This window comes from Manis pentadactyla, chromosome 10 (genome assembly GCF_030020395.1).
Source record: "Manis pentadactyla isolate mManPen7 chromosome 10, mManPen7.hap1, whole genome shotgun sequence".
NCBI classification, from domain to species: domain Eukaryota; kingdom Metazoa; phylum Chordata; class Mammalia; order Pholidota; family Manidae; genus Manis; species Manis pentadactyla.
Window position 1 is genome coordinate 120,659,435 of NC_080028.1, and position 18,329 is coordinate 120,677,763.

General features: G+C 47.7%; 1 protein-coding gene across 5 annotated transcripts in view; it reads right to left on the bottom strand.

Annotated features, from left to right (window-relative positions):
* The window catches only part of CLEC16A (C-type lectin domain containing 16A), a 198,912-nt gene that overhangs the window by 137,135 nt on the left and 43,448 nt on the right, over positions 1–18,329 (bottom strand). For 4 of the 5 annotated variants that reach the window (XM_057487585.1, XM_036928207.2, XM_057487586.1 and 1 more), the window contains exon 10: positions 8,711–8,942. In XM_057487585.1, coding sequence (XP_057343568.1) covers positions 8,711–8,942 — 232 coding nt within the window. The remainder of the gene's footprint in view (positions 1–8,710; positions 8,943–18,329) is intronic. The other variant, XM_036928209.2, reaches the window with a different exon arrangement.

Consider the following 18,329-nt stretch of genomic DNA (forward strand, 5'->3'; position numbering starts at 1 on the left):
AGGGGTGGGCAATAGGTTTTTGGGGAGAGGGTCCCCCCAGATTCTCACTGCTCTAAAATGGATTAAGCAGCCGTCTTTAAAAGAAGATGTCAAAGAGGATTGGACCCTTCCTTTCTTGGTGATTCAGGGTCAAAGTGAACCCCTCTTTATACCACACCAGAATGTCTGCACAGCCCTCTGGGCCCCAGTCCCACACCTCCCTGCTGACATGAAAGCATGCTTGCCTGTGTAGCCCAGCTCCCCTCCCCTGGGGGAAAGCATCTTGCTGCTGCCACCAGGGAAAGCAGGTAAGTGGGCTTGTGTGGACACACGTTTCAGCTGATGGTCACTGAGGCCAGGATTCAGGCTCTGGTGATGAATTCCCAGGGGGCTCCATCTGAACCTCAGTTATTATACGAGACCCACACCAACCAGGTTGCTATATTGAATTTTGAAGGGCTTACAGCAATAAGCCAGCCCAGTGTTGCTCAAACTTCAGGCATTTCCCTGCCTTTACAATTTCTGCCACATCTGTGTATTGCTGTACTGTTTGTTATTTACTTAATCATTTAATTTGATCTTTTTTTTTTTTTTTTTAGTAAAATTTTTAAATAAAACGTTAAACCACTTACCAGACCTTTCAATAGCACAATCCCACTTGCAGGAATTTATCTGGGAGATATACCCCCACCAATATGAAAATGCCCACATGTAAGGTTGTTCACAGCAGTACTACTTGTAATTGCAAAATATTGGAAACTACCTAAGTGTCCAAGCCTGGGTGTCCGATTGATCGGACACTATGGAATGCACACACACTGCAGCTATAAAAAGGAATGCGGAAGGTCACTGTAAACTGATAGGGAGTGATTGCTGGAGATACCGCTGAGTGGAGAGAGCAAAGAGCATGTACAGCATGCCACCCTGTGTCTAAGAAAGCACACACAGATCTGCTTCTTTTTACAGAAAGAAACACAGCAAGGATACTCCGGAAAACAACCAATAGGCTGGGGAGTGGGATGGAAGGAACTTGGGAGGAGGCACACTTCTTTGAACGCACCTTTACACATGGTATTAAGTTTGCTAATATCCCATATATTTCAAAAAAGAAACTGAATCAATAAGAATGAGAAAGGAGAATCCTAAACTAGAAAAAAGTGTACTTTCTGAAATACATGTTTCAAATAAATGCCATATCTACCGATTTTTTATTTTTTTGCGAACAATCCTGAACTCTCTGTTTATTAAATAATAAATAATTCTGAAACCTTTTTTAGATGTATTATGGGATTGAGCAAATAAACATATCAATGTTGTTGGGAGCCATGGCTTTTGCAGTGGAAGAAGAGACACACAAATCTGGAATGGGGGAAGGCAAGAAAGAATCTTCTGGGAATCCATCAGAATTAGAGGCACTGGTATGAATTTATGATTTCTAATATCATTTTATATATATATATGTATATATATATATATATATATATATAATGTCTGATATATGCAAAGGTATGCACAACTAACTGTGTATTTGTTATATATACATACATGTATTCCCTACCTCTGTCCATTCAAAGGGCCAGAAAGAAAGCTGCCTGAGTAGCAGTGAGTACCTCTAGCACCCAGATCTCGGCCTCAATAGCAAGGCCTACTGAGAGGAACCAGGGCTTTTCACAGAAATGGCTAATCCCTGGGATGGGCATTAGATTTTTTATCCTACTCCCAGGATAGGTAGGAGATGAAATGGGATACTTTGTAATGGCAGAAAGTATAAGGACTTCTTGAAAAAAAGGATGAGGGCTTATCACAAGGACACAGCAGCCAGCTCAAAAGGTTCCCAATGGCCAAATCTGGGACAATTTGAGCATCAAATTAATTAAATACAGTAACGAAATATGAGCCATTACAAAACTGGAATCCGTGAGTCCATGCCAAGAATTGATAAATAAATAAATGAGAGAAGGGAGGGATCTAGCTTACAGTGGAATGCCGAGGGCTGCCTTTGAAACACAGAGAGAGTGCTGACACTGGAAAATCAACATTTTGCCACCTCCTGAAGACTGGATCTGGTAAGAGTTTAATGAATGCCAAATCTAAGGGGGAATTTTAATGAGGCACAGGATATCTGCACAGGGAATATCTCAGAGTGTCTCCCCATGGGATCACTAAATAGTGCACACAAAAGAAAAAATAACAATATAGTGGAGAAACTGGGCAATACCTTAAGCAGGTAACCAAAGATAATACCGCCCATGTGCCTCCAGATGGGGTAAGATACCCCAAGAAGGACAAGACATCGCTTGGGCTATATATTCCAGCTAAGGACACAGAACCTCCACCAAATCACAGAGCAACACCAAAGACAGAATGAGGACCATCTTACTAAAATAAAGGAGGGAGAGGTTTTGTATTCTTCAAGAATGTCAATGTTGTAAAAGAGAAAGAAAAGCTGGGGGCTAAAGAGACTTGGCAGTCAGAGGCACTTCCTGGCCTGAGACTGGATTTTGTACTGGAGGGAGAAATGCGCTGTGAAGGACATTATGAAGCCAAAAATACACTGGAACTTGGACCGCCGAAAACGATTATGAAGTTGATTAAGTGGATTGTGGTCACACCCTATTCTTAGCAAACGCATGCCGAAGAATTTAGGAGGGAAGGGGCATGATGGATGTAACTTATCCAGAAAGCAGACTGTGTGTGAGAGTGTGAGTGAGTGGTGCGTGCAGAGACAGAAAAAACACAAATAAGAAAGCAAACAGGGTAAAACATGTCAAATGGGAACTGGGTAAAAGGTAAACATGTTCTTTGTACTATTTTTCCAACTTCTTATAAACTAGAAGTCATTTTCAAATAAAAAGTTTTTAATTACTACTGTAAGCCTACAACCACTATAAACAGAAAGCAACTGTGAAAAGATATATGATGAAATGAACAAAAGGGTGCTGAGGCCTGTTGTGTGCACTGAAAAGGCAGGTGGGAGAGTGGGAGCGATGCAGCCCCAGACAGGAGGCTCACCTGGAGCTAAGCACTCAGTAAGAATCCTCCCTGCCACCTTTAAGGCCCACTCTGGCCTACCTAAAACCCTCTCCATATCCCACAGCTGAGCAGTGTTGACCCTGCCTAATCACTGCAGTTTATGGAAGGGGAAACTGAGGCACAGAGGGGCTAGGAGATGGGCCTCTGATCCCAGCTGCCGTGGGCCCCTCTCCCAGCACACGCCATCAGCTGCTGTGGAAAGGAGTGTCTCTGCACTAATAGTTCCTATAGACCAGGTGCTGTGCTCAGAACCGTGAAGGCCTAACCCCAGCCTGCGGAGTTTGACCCTAGTACGCAAGCAGAGTACCAAGTGTCTAAGAGCCGAGGAACATGCTTGTGAGGCGGTGAAGTCGGGCACAGGAACGCAAATCTACAACTCCTCTAGCTTCAGCAGGCCCTGCCCTGGCCCTCCTCAGCCTCTATCATTTCCATAAAAGCCTCCAAAGCAGAAGAGAATGCACACACTCATGTTCACAGCAGCACTATATGCCACACCAAAAGGTGGAAGCAACTACATGTTCATCGGGGGACGGCTAGGTAAGCAAAATGCGGCACATCCGAAAATGGAATATTTGTTCAGCCTTAAGAAGGAAGGAAAGCCTGCCATATGTTATAACATGGACGAAAGATGAGGACATTATGCTAAATGAAATATACCAGTCACAAAAAAGACAAATACCATAGGATTCCACTTATATATGGTACCTAGCGTGACCAAATCCACAGAACAGAAAGGGCAATGGTGGTTGCAAAGCAGTGGGAGAGAGAGGATGGGAGTTAGTGTTTAATGGGCACAGAACTTCCAAGTGAGATGACACGAGTTCTGGAGATGGACATCCCCAGATGGTGGCACAACAATGTGAAGGGACAGGAGAGACCTGAGGACTCTCAGGACCCAAGGACGGCAACTTCTGCCTCTCCATAAGACAATTCTGGCCAAATGCACGTGCTTCCCTAATGCTCTGACGCTGATTATTTTAAATAACAGCAACAATTCATCAACTTGCCTGGGATGATGCACAACTCTAATCTGATTAGTATTTGGAATTAAGTGCTTTTCAGGGAAATGGCAGATGCGACCTCCCAGTAGTCTTTGATGTCACAAGTTCAAGGATCTTCTCAGTTGCCCTCTGTGTTCTCTATTCTAGCAATCACAGCAAGGACAGACAGTAAAAAGGGGGCAGAGGAGATTAAAAAGGCCTAAAAGAAGTAAAGGGAAAGAGGAAGAAGACACCCTTGCTAGGAAATAAGGGGAGGTCTGCATGCTACTGTCTGGCTTTGGAGAAGAATTTCAAGAGGCAAATTGTACCTGGGTGTGTCTGTGCTCAGTATTTGGGGTTTCTCTTCCTTTGTTTTTTATTATCTTTTACTGAATAGCATGCAGTTGAATTTCAAATGTTTTTTCTGGGAAGTTGCCTTTCAGAGGATTTGTCTAAACTGACCTCCAATCCTTCTCCTTTTACTAGTTGAGCCCATTTCAAACACAGACGTCCCCACATCTCTACAACAGTGGGCCAGCTCATGATCGTTCTCTCCGTCCCTTCTCTCCTCCACCTGTTCCTCTCTCTCTCCCACACACACGTGCAAGCACACACTCAACCATCTCTTTATGGAAATTAACAGTGGAACAGGCACCACAGAAACTTGTCTGGGTACCCAAGCACAAAGTCCCATCTTGGCCAGGGTCCCCGCTCAGTGTTTATGTGTCCTGTGAGAAATGCTGAGGCTCTGGTATTCTCATTTCTGGCAGGCTGAGGGCCGGGCATCATGAAGCCCCCTCTATCCCTGGAGAAGCAATGATTTGCCCAGGGTCATAGAACCGCTCAGGGGCAGCCCCTCATGGTCTGGGATTCAGACCCTAACCTCCCGACAGCTAGTCCACAGCTCGTCTCAGGCAGGAAACTCTGCCAGGCCTGGGGTCGCTCTGGCTTTACAAAAGGAGTCAGAAAGGAGGCCAGGGCTCCATTTCATTGCAGTAAAGACTTCAAGGAAAAGAAAAAAAAAAAGCAAAGCTGTGGCACCAAACTCCCAGCTGACCTGGCAGGTTCAAAGTCAGTGTTGTCACCTTTACTCCATGCCCTTGCTAGGATTCCAAGAAAAGACGACGCTTTGGTGATCAGGCTGTGAATTGATGCGTACTTTTTCCACTGGCAAAAGACAAATGCTAAACCCTATTTTTCATACAAGAAGTTCAAATGATTCACTCTCTTACCTCAGGTGTTTATTAAGCTATTGCTCTGAGTCCAAAAAGAGACGGTTGTCCTTTCAGACCGAAGAGCAAGCCAAGACACAAATGCACACCTCAAGGACACTCCTTTAGCTACAGGGACTAGGGCACCCCCTCTTTTTCCTGTTAGTATTCAATTTCTGCAAACTTAGGTGCCCTGTGATTTCCTTGGTTTCAGAATGAATTACCCATTCCTTGTGACCTAAGGCAGAGCAAATTCCTTTGCAAACTGGGGATGAGAGTGGAGGTGTCCAGGGCTGTACATTCATTTCATACAACCTCTTTGGGCTTAAATGTGGAGAAGGTGTAAATTCTGGGTGCTGCACTTGTAGAACAAAAAGTGGTAATGCTACATTTAAATCAGGTCAAGGCAAAATTGTGACTTGTGACCACGTGTCTTTATATTCTGTGCTTTACACTACCTTTCTAAGTGAAATCTTCCTACGATTCCACCACTGAAATGGGGGTGGCAGGGTATACAGGGGGAACTGGTGCCAGCATCTCTTTACTCAAGAGTCTCCTGTGCCTATTACAACAAGGCTAGAGGAGAAATCATTTGGAGGAGAAAACAGCCATGTATCCACCTCCAAACAGGCAGGAAGGAAATGGCCCTGAGGGAGATGAGGAGTACTTCCAGGCGGGCACCTGCTGTTGCCGCTGACCGAGCATCCACAGCCCCTTCTTCTGAAGGCACCTCATTTGTTTACTGAGAGAGTCACCACTGGGTTGACCTGTGACCCAGGCCTGGCCAGTCACCATACATCCCTCACAGTGGTGGGTAAGCCAGGCCCATGAGCACCAACAACCACGGGCCCCCAAACTTCAGCTGCAGCCAGTGGGAAGGAGCAACTCCCTCAGGGCTCTGGGTGGTAAGTCAGCAGGATGCAAGACCGGTGCGGATGGTAGTCATCTCTGCACCTGGGTCTAGCCCTGCCCAAGAGAACAATAATCACCCTTTTTGCTTAAGCCAGTCTGAGCTGAATTTCTAAATCTTGCAACCACAAGAATCCTAATGCATTCTCATTTTTTTAAAAAAAGTCATCACATGGATTATATTTCCTATACTCATACTCTCCGGATGGGGAAAATAAGATCCAGAGCTTGAGGAGACCATCCAAGGACCACAAGAAACCTGGATGTTGGGACAGGACTCGAAGTCGGAGCTCCATCTCCTAGGTATCCCCCACCCCCATCAAACTGTCCTTTGGCTTGAAAGTGAATGACAAAATGTGCCTGACATCCTTCCAAGTCACAGGATTTAACAGCTGGGTGGTTTTACCTGAACACAGACAATTGAAGGAGAGAACGCTCACCAGCTGCATCTCAAACATAAGAGTAACTGAGAGATCAAATGGGTGATTGCAAAGCCCTAGAATCCAGCTGCTGTTGCTGCTCAGTTGGGTGTCTCTTTGCTGGATGGCCTGAGAAACTTGTATTTATGGTGAGCTAGCTGGAAGGATGACAGGCCCATCATAGTTTGGAATGACTGATGCATGTTCAAGAAAATAAGAGGGCACCAAAATGCTGAGGGAATCGCTGAGAGCCACACTCAACCACACTGTGAAGTCGGCATCACCTGTCCCAGCAAGGCCTCTGGGGAAATTCCTGGGTCCTGCCTGGCACAATCTGGCTGAGTAACTGCCCAGAAAACAGGTTTTCAGAGGCTGGTGAATGTTTCTTTCCTTGCCCCCTGCACAGGGCAGGCAGGCTCAGCGTCCAGGAGGTCGATACCTCAATTCCAAGAGTGAGCCGGAACGGCAGCCGTGCTACCCGCTGAAGCCCCCCTGCACCAGGGCTGGACCGCTGAGCTGACTCATTTGATTGTATGTTTGAGGCCAAGCCTGCCCTGTCCACGCCATGGTTAGTCATGGCCCAGGCCTGGTTGGAGAGCAGCCCTTAAAAGGACTGGAACAAAAGAGGTCGCATCTTTCCAAACAAAATCGACAAGAACACAGCGTACAAAAGGGATGAAGTTGTCCATTTTTTCCCCAGTGTGGCTACAGGACAGTTAAACCTAGGGCATAAGCAATTTTCTCCCGAGTTAAAAAAAAATGAAATAAAAATGATGCAAACGAGCAAACAAGTATGGCTTACCTTGTGTTTGTCCCTCACCTCCCCACCAAAGTGGTATTTGTTGGCAAAGGTTTCCTGAGCCATAAAAGAATGCCTAAACCAAAATGTTGACTGGGCACTTGGAACAGAAATAAAAGCATGTTGGAGATCTCAGCCTTACAAGAGGCCTGGGTGGCACCAGAGAGACACTTTGGTTATACTTATCAAAATGTGACCATGGCATTCACGGCATTCACTGAGAACTGCCAAGAAATCAGAACGGGGCCAGTAGGGTGGGGACAGGGGTGGGTTTTGGCTGCATAACTGCAGCAACTCCCCCAAATGAATGAGTTTCTAGGTGCTGATTTACCAAGCTGCTCTGTTTTCCAGCAGTAGATGCCCTGGACTAGGGACCCACACAGTCCAGGCTGCTGACCTGGGAGAGCTGGCTTCAGGCCAGCCACTGCACTGCTAGCCCAGGACCCAGAGGATGGCTCAGGGAAGGGCTCCCCACCCCTTGGCAGACCTGCTGAAGGGAGCCCGTGTTTGTCCCGGGAGGCGTGGTGGGAGTTCATGTCCAGCAAATGGAGCCCCCACCCCACTACCTCCACCACCCTGAACACAGGGGCTGTGGCCAGGGGTGGACCCCAGCTGTGTGGCTGTGAGCCCAGCCCATGACACAAAGAGCTGGACAGTTCAAGCTTGCTTAATCCTAGAGCAGACAGTGCTCTCTAAATCAAGAAGGTGTTAGCCTCTAAACAAGAGGGAAGTGAAAATAAACCAGAATCATTCCCAAGAAGGGCAAAAAAGAGGACTGAATGATTCTGCTCATCGAGCATATGTGCACCAAACACAAGTGTACCTCACGCTAAACAGACAGGGCTTTTAAAAAACCTTAACACAAAAACCTAGGGGATTATGTTTATTTGATTCCAAAAACACATAATCTTATTAAAAGCATATAATTTCATTAAACGTATGCCCCTTTTCTTCCTGCAGTGCACTGGAAATAATGACTCCTGCCAAAAGTCATGCCCCCAGGTCACTGAGGACAAGAGCAGTGATGTCAGGGCGAGGGTACCAGGGGTATAACTGCAGGAGCAGCAGGGATAGACAAGGGCCAGGCTCTGTTCTGGGCACGTAACATGTATTGACTCTTCATTCTCATAATGACAAAGAAATACTATTTGTCACCCTCTTTTTATAGGTGGGGAAACTGAACACAGGGCTGCGAGTAAAGAACCTTGCCCTAGGTCACCCATCCAATGAGAGCAGGCCTTGTCCCAAATGGCCAGGCCGTGCAGAATGAGGTACCCTGGCGTCAGGAAGAGCCAGAAGCAGCCGCTGCACACTGGGGCACCACACGAAAGACAGCTGGCTCAGCGCAGGGGGCAGGGCGGTATTCACGGGCGCACTCACCTTCACTCTCCCCACTCGTCTTGATGGTTTTTGAACCACCCTCTGTACCTTTAGCCTTCTCAGCGTCTTCTTGGGCATCTTCGGAGGGCCCTCTCTCCTCCTCTTCTTCCTCCCCAACGTTTTTGTAGTTGGGTCTCTTTTGCACCCGCCTCTTGCCCTTGTGCTTGTTCATCTCCAGGGACCGCTCCAGCGTCTCGGTGGGTTTGATGAAGCACCGGATGCTGGGCTTGGCCTAGAGCAGTCAAACCAAGACAACAGACAGATTTGAACCGTGGACTCTCAATGGATCCTATCAGGCTGCCCAAGAGTTTCTGCCCCAAGAAATTCATTTCCAAAACAACAAATACTACCTCTTCATTTGTTATTATGACTATTATAACATCATCCTTATTAAATAACCAAAACAATAGCACCAGCTACCATTTATTGCCCACCAACCTCCATCAGAAACTGCACTGTACGAGCACCAGCTCCGTGCTTTCCAAAGGTCAATCATTTGCACAGGAAACACAGGAAACTTCTGTTAACACTATGGTATTTTGCATCTACCAGATGCTATTCCAGGGCTCTGACTGTATCATCTCATGTAAACTTTACAACCCTATAAGATAGTACTACTGTTATCCTCATTTTACAGTGATGGAAACTGAGGCTCAGAGACATTAAATGACCTACCCAAGGTCACAAAGACAGGTGGCAGCAGAGCTGGGATTCAAACCCACATGCCATTTACACAATTTATGTCTTAACTACAGTACACTGATATTACTATTAGCTTCTAATCTAGGTTAATTTATTTTAAAAGAAACTGTGTCACTCAGGAAGTGGAAAAGCACTGCTCCTTGCTATTATAAAAATAAATACAAAGGACAAGGTTTTCCCCTAAAAAAGTCAGAAGCAAAATGAAAAAGGCCTGAGAGTCACTAGTGGTTCCCGCCTTGTACTGTGGAAATCAGGGCTTTATCTCAGTCCTTATCATCAGCCCCATTTTACAGATGAGAAAACAGAGCCTCAAAAGGGCCTCTGTTTTTATTACTGTGACTTGCAAAGTGTCACACAGCTACTGAGCGGCAGAGCCAGAATTCGAACAAAAGATCACCCAATCACAAAGCCCAGCCTCCTCCTAAAATGACAGTGCTTCATCAGCTCAAACTCAGTTCCAGATTTAGTACTCTTTAAAAAGTATTTACATGCAAATGGACCATGTGCAGAAAGGAAAACAAAAGAAAACTGATTCATTTGGGACAGGATTCTGATTGAAGGGTTTTTCTCCTCCCAGCATCTGGATGATGCTCAAACATCATTTTGTCATTAAAAAAGGAAAAAGTTATTTTAAAATATTATAAAGTTAAATGTGGAAAAATATTGCTGCGCTTTGTGATTATAAAAGTAGGGTGTGTCTACAATAAAATACTAAAAAACACTTAGATGTTGATAGAGTAAGATGACATTCTAGGAAACAATATAGTATCCTAACCCAGGAATAATCTTTAAATTTAGCATTGATTTATATATACATACTTAACAATTACTGTTTGTTATTATATTTATAAAACGCAGGGGAAAAAAGGAGAAAGGTTTAAAGTAAACTTTTCTATTACCTTGTTAGGTTTATCCATCTTCTGAATTCACCCCAAACCACCACCAATTACGTTCTGGGGCCACCATTCCTTGCCAATAAGTGGAATGTGCTCAAGGAATACATATTAGTTTCAATAACACTCACAACAAAAACCTAATTGAAAGCTAAACTAGCATCCAAATCCAGACATTAACTTTTATTTATCCACTTTGGATTCTTCATCCACAAAAATGACAGTTAAATTGAGACATGATTATACTGTCCAGGAAACCCAGACAGCACACTGCAGACGCCAACGACCAAGAGCCCAGAGATGGGAACATTCCGAGGGCACACTGCTTGACAGACGGCATCCATCAGAGCCCACTTAGGATGCTGGGTGACTGAACACAGCCCTGGATGCCCCCTCATCTTCTGCTGAAGGACCCAAACCTGGGAAATTAGAGCCCAAGATGAAGTGGCTCCTTCCTCTGATGACCACTTACTCCCAGTGAATTTCAGAGCATGCCATATACAACCAGAGCCTTCAGAAGCAGAAACCCAAGGCTCAACGCGGAGTAAACGCCTAGTTAGAGGTTCCAAGCAGAAATTCACACAGGTGGCTATAGAAACCCCTTCCTGAGCTCTGTATGGACCCCAATGTGCAGAACAAATGGCAGAACTGAGGGAAGTGAATGAGCGGATGAGGTCCAGGCTACTCAGAGGTGTCAACTGTGCCTGATCCCTATGTGAGCTGTGGGGCCTCTATGACCTTCAGAGTCCTTCTCTAAAACACATGGCAAGTAATTACAGCCTCTAGGAACTAAACAAAAGCATAGACACCAACTTCCTTCAGAGCCTGGAGATATAATAAGCATCCAACATATGACAGTTAGCTTCCTTTCCTTGCCTACATACAAAAAAAAAAAATCAACTGTGAAAATGAATTTTAAAACTTTCCAAAGGGATCTGTTTTTCTCGATGATCAGGTGTTGAGGAGATGGAGGGGGAAGGCATGCTGACTGGGGGAATTTCAAACCTTTAAAATGCAACCTACCCAGTAAACAGCTGGAAATAACCTAAACGTCCATCACTATGGGAATGGTAATTATGGTCTGTCCGCAGAGTGGGAATCCACGTAGATGTTCAAAAGACTATAGTTTTTTAATACCTAGATGTACTGATGCAGAAATAGTACCAGGATGAAAAAGCAAGAACAGAGAAGGCAGTAGGGCTGCTTTCAAGGAAAGGCTGTCAAGGACTACACATGATGGTGTAAATGCAAGTTTTCCTGGAAAGCTGCATAAGAATATATTAGCATTTCATCTTTGGGTAAAGAAAGAAGGCAGATGTGCTGTATGTGCACACCCACACAAGTGCACTGACATCTTTCATTTCTATAACTTTCCACTTGGTTTGAAATTTCTAATCATGTACACATATTAACTTCAAAATAATTCAACAAAGATTATTTGGACATTGGAATTATGGACTTTATTTCCCTTTCTGCTTTTATATTCTTTTAAAAAACTAATTTTTTTCTTACTACTAACATCATAATCCCAGTTACTATAGAAAAGCTAATAGAACTTGGCTGGGAAATGTGGGCAGATATCCATGATCATTCCTTCCGCTCCTGTCAAGAGCCTTCTGGCTGCTGGCCTCCCGGGAATCTCTGTATTACAGTGGCCAATCCCAGAGGTTCTGGACGGAAAGCCCCCAGGGGAAGGGTGCCCTATGCTCTCAACACTAACCCAGGTGCCCAGGACAGGGCAGGGCTGTGACAGGCTGCTGTGGAGTGAAATCATGGCTGCCTGTCCCACACTGCATCCAAAATGAGGGAGGAACAACAAAAGGAGAAACAGGAGGGAAGCAAACAGGAGCCTAACACCCTCAGGAGCTGAACTTGGCACAGTGGAAGAGCTAGAACAATGAAACTAACCAAAAGAAGTAGAAAAGCAAAATCAGAATGCCTTTGGGCTGATCTTCTCATAAAGAAAGCACACCACACATGCCCCAGAGAAAAGTATCCGAGAAATGCACAGGCTCGGGTTTCACCAAGTGCTCGGCTCCCAGCATCCTGAAGCCCGAGCGGCAGGAGGAGTGTGGACACACTGGGCCCCCTTGCTGACTGCAGAGATTCTGCCAGCGGCCCAGCTGTGGGATGCTGGGAGAGAGCCCTGGGCTCTGCGGGTGAACATTAAGGCTGGCTTCTGGGGTGAGGGCCAGCTGAAGGCCGGCAAAGTGATTTCAGGGGTGGCCCAGGGCTGACTGCTCCCAAAAGTCTGTCCAACCTGCTGGTTAATGATGCCTTCCCCAGCCTTCAGCTCCCAACCCCCAACCTTGGTCCTTGGTCCTTGTGTTAAATACTTGAGAAGGTGACTTCCCTGGGGTCAGCAATAACTAAGGCCTTTCAGGAGCTGTGGGATCTGAGAGTAGACTCTGCAAGGGCAGCGAGAGGGGTCAGGAGGAAGGACAGAAACACACAAGGCCTGGTGCCTAGGTGGAAAAGGGGAAGCACCATAGCAGTGCCACAGATAACACACAAAATGTCCTCCAGCACGTCTGGGCACGCCTCCTTCGAAAGACCTGGACACAGACTGCACACAGAAAGGCAGGTTGCAATCAATCCATCAATCAAGGATTCCACTTATGGTTAAGTAACAAAACTTTCACTTAAAAACACGTACATGTTTTCCTGAGTTTACAGATGTTTGCATGGCAGCACACTGAGCAAGGTCTGCAAAGACACACAAACTGAGAGCAGTGGTTCTTTCTGAGGAAGATACCCAGGTGGGGGAACTTTCCCTTTCTACTCTAGCTGTTTCTACACCATTCAGTTGTTTTACCCCAAGAAGGCATTACTGGGGCCATTTAAACATGAAGGACCTTCAGAGAATGTACCTAATGCTAGTGAATGGTACCCTTAAAAATAGCTAACCCATCGCAAACATTGTTATACGTATTTCACCACGATTGAAAAGAAAAAACTTTAGGAAGGCTTCTCTAGAGGTCAGAATGGCAATTAGCTGGGGGCAGGGGTGGGGAGTGTTGTTTTAGACTGAGAAGGAGCTGTGCGGGATGCCAGGAATGTTTCCTATCATGGTCTGAAATGCACACCAGCAGCCATAAGTACAGGCTGCCCGGGAGTAGGAGGGTTGCTGCACCTGATGTGCTCCCCTCACATTATTCCTCGATTTAAAGACATTCACCTAGAGGATGTTCACCAAAGTCAGATTGTCATAATGCCTTCAACTTAAGCTAGGAGCAAATCAGACAACTTGAGAAGCTCACCAGGGAAGCCACCTAGTCACTCACTGAGCCCCGACTAAACACTAGGGGCTGGGCTCAGAGAAGCAGCCATGGGCCACAGCTTCACAGAGCTCACTGTCCAGCCACAGAGGGTAAGGTACTGTCTGCATCGCACACGGGCACTGAGAGAAAGAGGCCACTGGGGGCACAGCGGAGGGAGTGGGGAACTGCCAGGATGTGAGGGGTGGGGGAAACTTTAGAGGACTTCTTGGAGAAGGAAATGACTGATCCTGGGTGTTGAGCATTAACACGAGTTTAAGGGAACACTTGGGAGGGGAGGAAAATGGTAGGAAGGTCAGCTCAGAGCTCTGGACATTCTCCCTTTATTTCTGTCAAGGCCAGAGTCACCTGGAGTTGGTGTGCTTGATGACAGCGGTGGTGCCCTGGGACACAGTGAACTTGGCCAGTTCCCCACGTAGCAGCAGGAACACAAGAAGTCGGGGGGTTGCTGCTGGGCCAGCCAGATGGCCTCTCCAGCCAGCTGCTCATGATACTCAGGCCTGAGAAACAATAGAGGGATGTCCCTGCCTCAGCACCTGGTAGATGCGACCTGCTGAGTGGGTTTCTCTGTACCTCCACGATGGGAAGGAAGGCAACAGCTGGCGAGTGGCCAAGGAGCGTGCGGGCAGCAGGCAAGGTGCTCTGAGAAGAATCTTGGTTGAGAAGAAAAGGAATGGGACAGAGACTGATGGCGAGAGGGGCAGGTAAAAGGAAAGGCCAGGTGACACGGCCCCGGCCTTCTGTCTGTACCTGCAGGAGCTGTCACAATGATCAAGGCACGAAAGCTCACCTTCTGAGGAAGGAACAGGATCCTTTTGTTCAAACAGCTCTGCTAAGGGATTTGAGTACTAGGAGAAGGGTCTTCCCCTAAGAAACAAGGCAGGCCATACTAATAAAAACACGCCCAATATAAGGGCCGATTAGAGCCCAGGGCTCAGACCCCCTTACGCGCCCAGGGACCTGACCAAACGAGCCTCGGTCTCCTCCCCTGTAACGCGGGGACAAGAGCAGCTCCGTCGCCTGCTGCCGCGGGGATGGAAGGAGCCGCCAGTGCAAAGCTGCCAGGCCTAAGGCCTGCTGCAGCAGGCACCCTAGAAACACTCATTCACCTTCAACTCCCCTGGCAAACAGACCACTGGGACAGAGAGATGGCAGGTGAGGGGCTGACTTGTCAAAAAACAGAACAATCACACTCTGTTTTGATTGTGGGCTGTCCAGTTTGTTAGTGAGCTAGACTCAGCCTCCCCAAAGTGCTCCTGGGCCCCTGGCTGACCTCCCACCTCAGGGGCTGGGACTGGCAGGGTGCACAGCCGGTAGCACAGGGTCTGTGGAGACCCTGGAACCAGGCTCGGTACCCCACTCACCCTGATTTGCATTCTGGCTGCTCACCTCCTTCTCCTCTATGGGCCTCAGTTTCCACAGGCATCAAATGGGCCTCAGACTAGCACTTGCCCCACAGGGCTGCTATGAGGTGCCAAGCAGGACACCTTTTTGTTATTTTTTCCAGGTAGTAAAACTGTCACTAATACCCAGTGGGCACCAGCATTGCCCTGAGCACCTGCGTTACTCACATTATCCTCCAAACAACTGAATGGGGAAGGGAGCTGCAGAGGGCGAAGGGCTTGCCAAAGGTCACCTGCTAGTGAGAGGCAGAGCCAGGATTTGAACCCAGGAAGCCCAGCTTCAGGGCCCATGTGCTCAGCCATGCTGCTACACTGAACCTGCCCCCTTCATCAGGCATGTGACCACCTCCCCGCCTCCTGAAGGACTGAAGTGTGGGCCCTGCGGCACCAGAGCCACACTGATCACATGGTGGGTAGCCATATGCAGCAAAAGCTCAGGGACATTTACTCACCACTCATTAGGTGGCCTCTGACCTGACCATCATTACAGCTGACCACAATGTGTAATTACTTCCCATTTTTGTTTCATACACAGAGAGCTCCAAATGTGACAGAGAGTCACAGTGGCCCAGGTTTATACCAAGCGTGACCAACAGCACCATAGCACGGGCTTTGCAACTGGCTGTGAAAGGAAGCTGGCAGATGACTGCGCAGTGAGCCTATCCTCACTTCAGAATGCGGCCATCGGCAAGCAGACATCGGGCGGAATAAACTCCAGGGTGACGTATGGGTACAAGTGTGACGTGCCAAAGCCCAAGTAACGTGGGGCTACTGAACCAAACCATGCCCAGAACGCACAACTGCGACCACAGTGAAGCCCCTGGATTACGCTGCCAAGCTTAATGGGGAAAATGAACCCATTGCAGGGAAATGTGAAGAGGTAACAGGCCACCTCCATTAAGGAGGGGAACAGGGCATTCTTATCCACGAATTGGCCTGTTATCAGGGAGTACTGCAGCTGCGGAGGCATAAACCAAAGAAGTGCCCATTCATCTGGAACTGGGATGATCTCAGAGGACTCACGCTGGGCACAGGCTCTGCACTTTGGCTTTGTGAGGAACAGCAGGAAACATCGACATGGTGCTGAGACTTCTTAGAAACACCTCTGGGGCATTGCTAGGTCTGCAGGAGACCAGCTTCGGGCCCTGGCCTTCTCTACCCCAGGTCATCTCTGACCTCCTCAATGCCTCGTGCTGCCTAGTCTATCCCCTCCACCCAGTGTCTGGCACTCAATCAAGAGATAATGAATGCTGTGGGATGAATTTGTTGCAAGATATTTATGATTAAAGAGGCAAGCTCAGTGCTCAGACAAAACAGAGCACACTCTCTCACTGAACAACACCATGCCAAGTACCTGTTCGGTATTTTTTAGGAGTATTTTTACTATGTTGTTCTCTATAGCAGTGTAATGAACCATGAAATACTGGTAACTCAGTTACCCGAAGCATTTGGTCCAGAACTCTGCACTCACACTAAACTGGAAGTGACTGTCATTGCAGGTGGTGACATAAGGGCACAAAACAGGAACAGCACGTCCAGTCGCCTGCTACTGGGGACCGCAGAATGACCCCTCCAGCTCTGGGGGCATGGGCTGCCTCCTGCAGAGAGTGGGACATCATTACACCTCCCTCTCTGGGTTATTTCCTAATAGATAAAACTGTACAGGAGATGACAGCATGTCCCTCTTCTACAAATTTAGCAATGGCCCCTCTCCCATGGACCCAGCATGTTTCTCACACACTGGCCTCTCTCGACCCAGACCGCCAGAGCATCCCGCCGACCCTCTGGCTCACCCAGCTCCATGATCGTCGCAAACCTCGCCCCCCCCAGTCCTCCAACTCTCAGCAGGGCGAGTTCCTCATCCTTCAGTCCTCACCTCAAACCCAATGTCACCTGCTCAGGGAGGACTTCCCTCACCTTTATCTCCCAAAGCTGGTTTCTACTTCTTCCCACATCCAACTCTTCAATCTGTGCTGACATGCTTGCTTACTGTTTCCCCCCATCAGAGAGTCAGGCCAGGGGCCTCGTCGGTCTCACTCATCCTGTATTCCCTGAGGTCAGCACAGTGCCTGCCCCAAATGTGGGGGGTGCTCCAGAAATGCTATGGGAGAGAAGAAAGTGTGAGCAAGCCAGCCAGCCTGGTATGTGGTAAGTGCTCGAGAGATGGGCACTGCTCTTACGAGGGAATGGCCCACCAGAGTTCACATGTGACCCACAACAATATTGTTGGCACAGATGAAGTCCTTTCATGTTATATTTTTGGTTTCTTCTTTGCTCACAAAGCTTTCAACACTGTCCTTGTGCCTGACTAGAGGCTACCAGGAGGGTCCCCTGGGATAAGTCTATGAATATCTGAGCATTGCAGCAAGTGGTCAGTGGGTGGTCACTCTGGCCAGTCAGGACCTCAGAACTCACTGGGGAAACCCCACTCACCGTTTCCTCGGGTGGGAGTTATACCCGCCCATCACATTCACTGTCCTCAGCCAGCCAAACTCACACCACTGCCCTCGCAGCCCACTGTCATGAAACCACCGGAGCACCCGGGAGATGGAAGTAAACAGTGGCCTTCATCTTCCTTGTGTGTGGCCCCCCAGCCTCCCATCAGGCCAAGCACCCCTTAGCAAAGCCAAGCTTCCCAGCTGGGGCTTTGATACTGAGCAAGACTGGATTCCTTTGGCTTTAGGTATCATGACGCTTGGTTCCCTCATGGAGATTTGGTATTTCAGGACAATTGATTTTCACTGCCAGACCATGCTAAACACAGTACAAAAAGGTTAAGCTGTTCCCATTTCTCTCATCGTAGACTCCTGAGCCCTCCAACGGTATGAAAGGCACCACATGGCCGGAACCCTCATTCCCTTTCTGACCTCATCTCCTACTCTGCCCTGCCTCATCACACTGCTCCTGCTGTTCCTGCCACACACCAGGCACCTCCTGCCACAGGGCCTTTGCACTGGCTATTGCTTCAGGCCAAAGTGCTCTTCCCCCAGCTATCTACATCCTCCCTCCCTTCCTTCAAGTCCATGCTCAAATGTCACCCTCTCAGTGAGGCCTACCCTGGCACCCTATGGAGAACCACACTTCTCAAGCATGGAGCATTGCCCCCTCCCTTCTGCCATGGCTTCTCTGGAGCACGTCTCACACTGGACATGCTGCTCTGCTCTCTTCCCACTATAGTAGAAGCCCTTCCAAGTCCAGGGTCCTTGTTTTGCTCCCTGGTGTTATGTCCAGTGCTTAGAGCAGCACCTGGTACATGCCCAATAATTATTTGTTGGGAAGATGAATAAATAATGCTGACCCAGCTTCAAGGAATTCAGAGTTCTGGTTAAAAACCACAAATGCC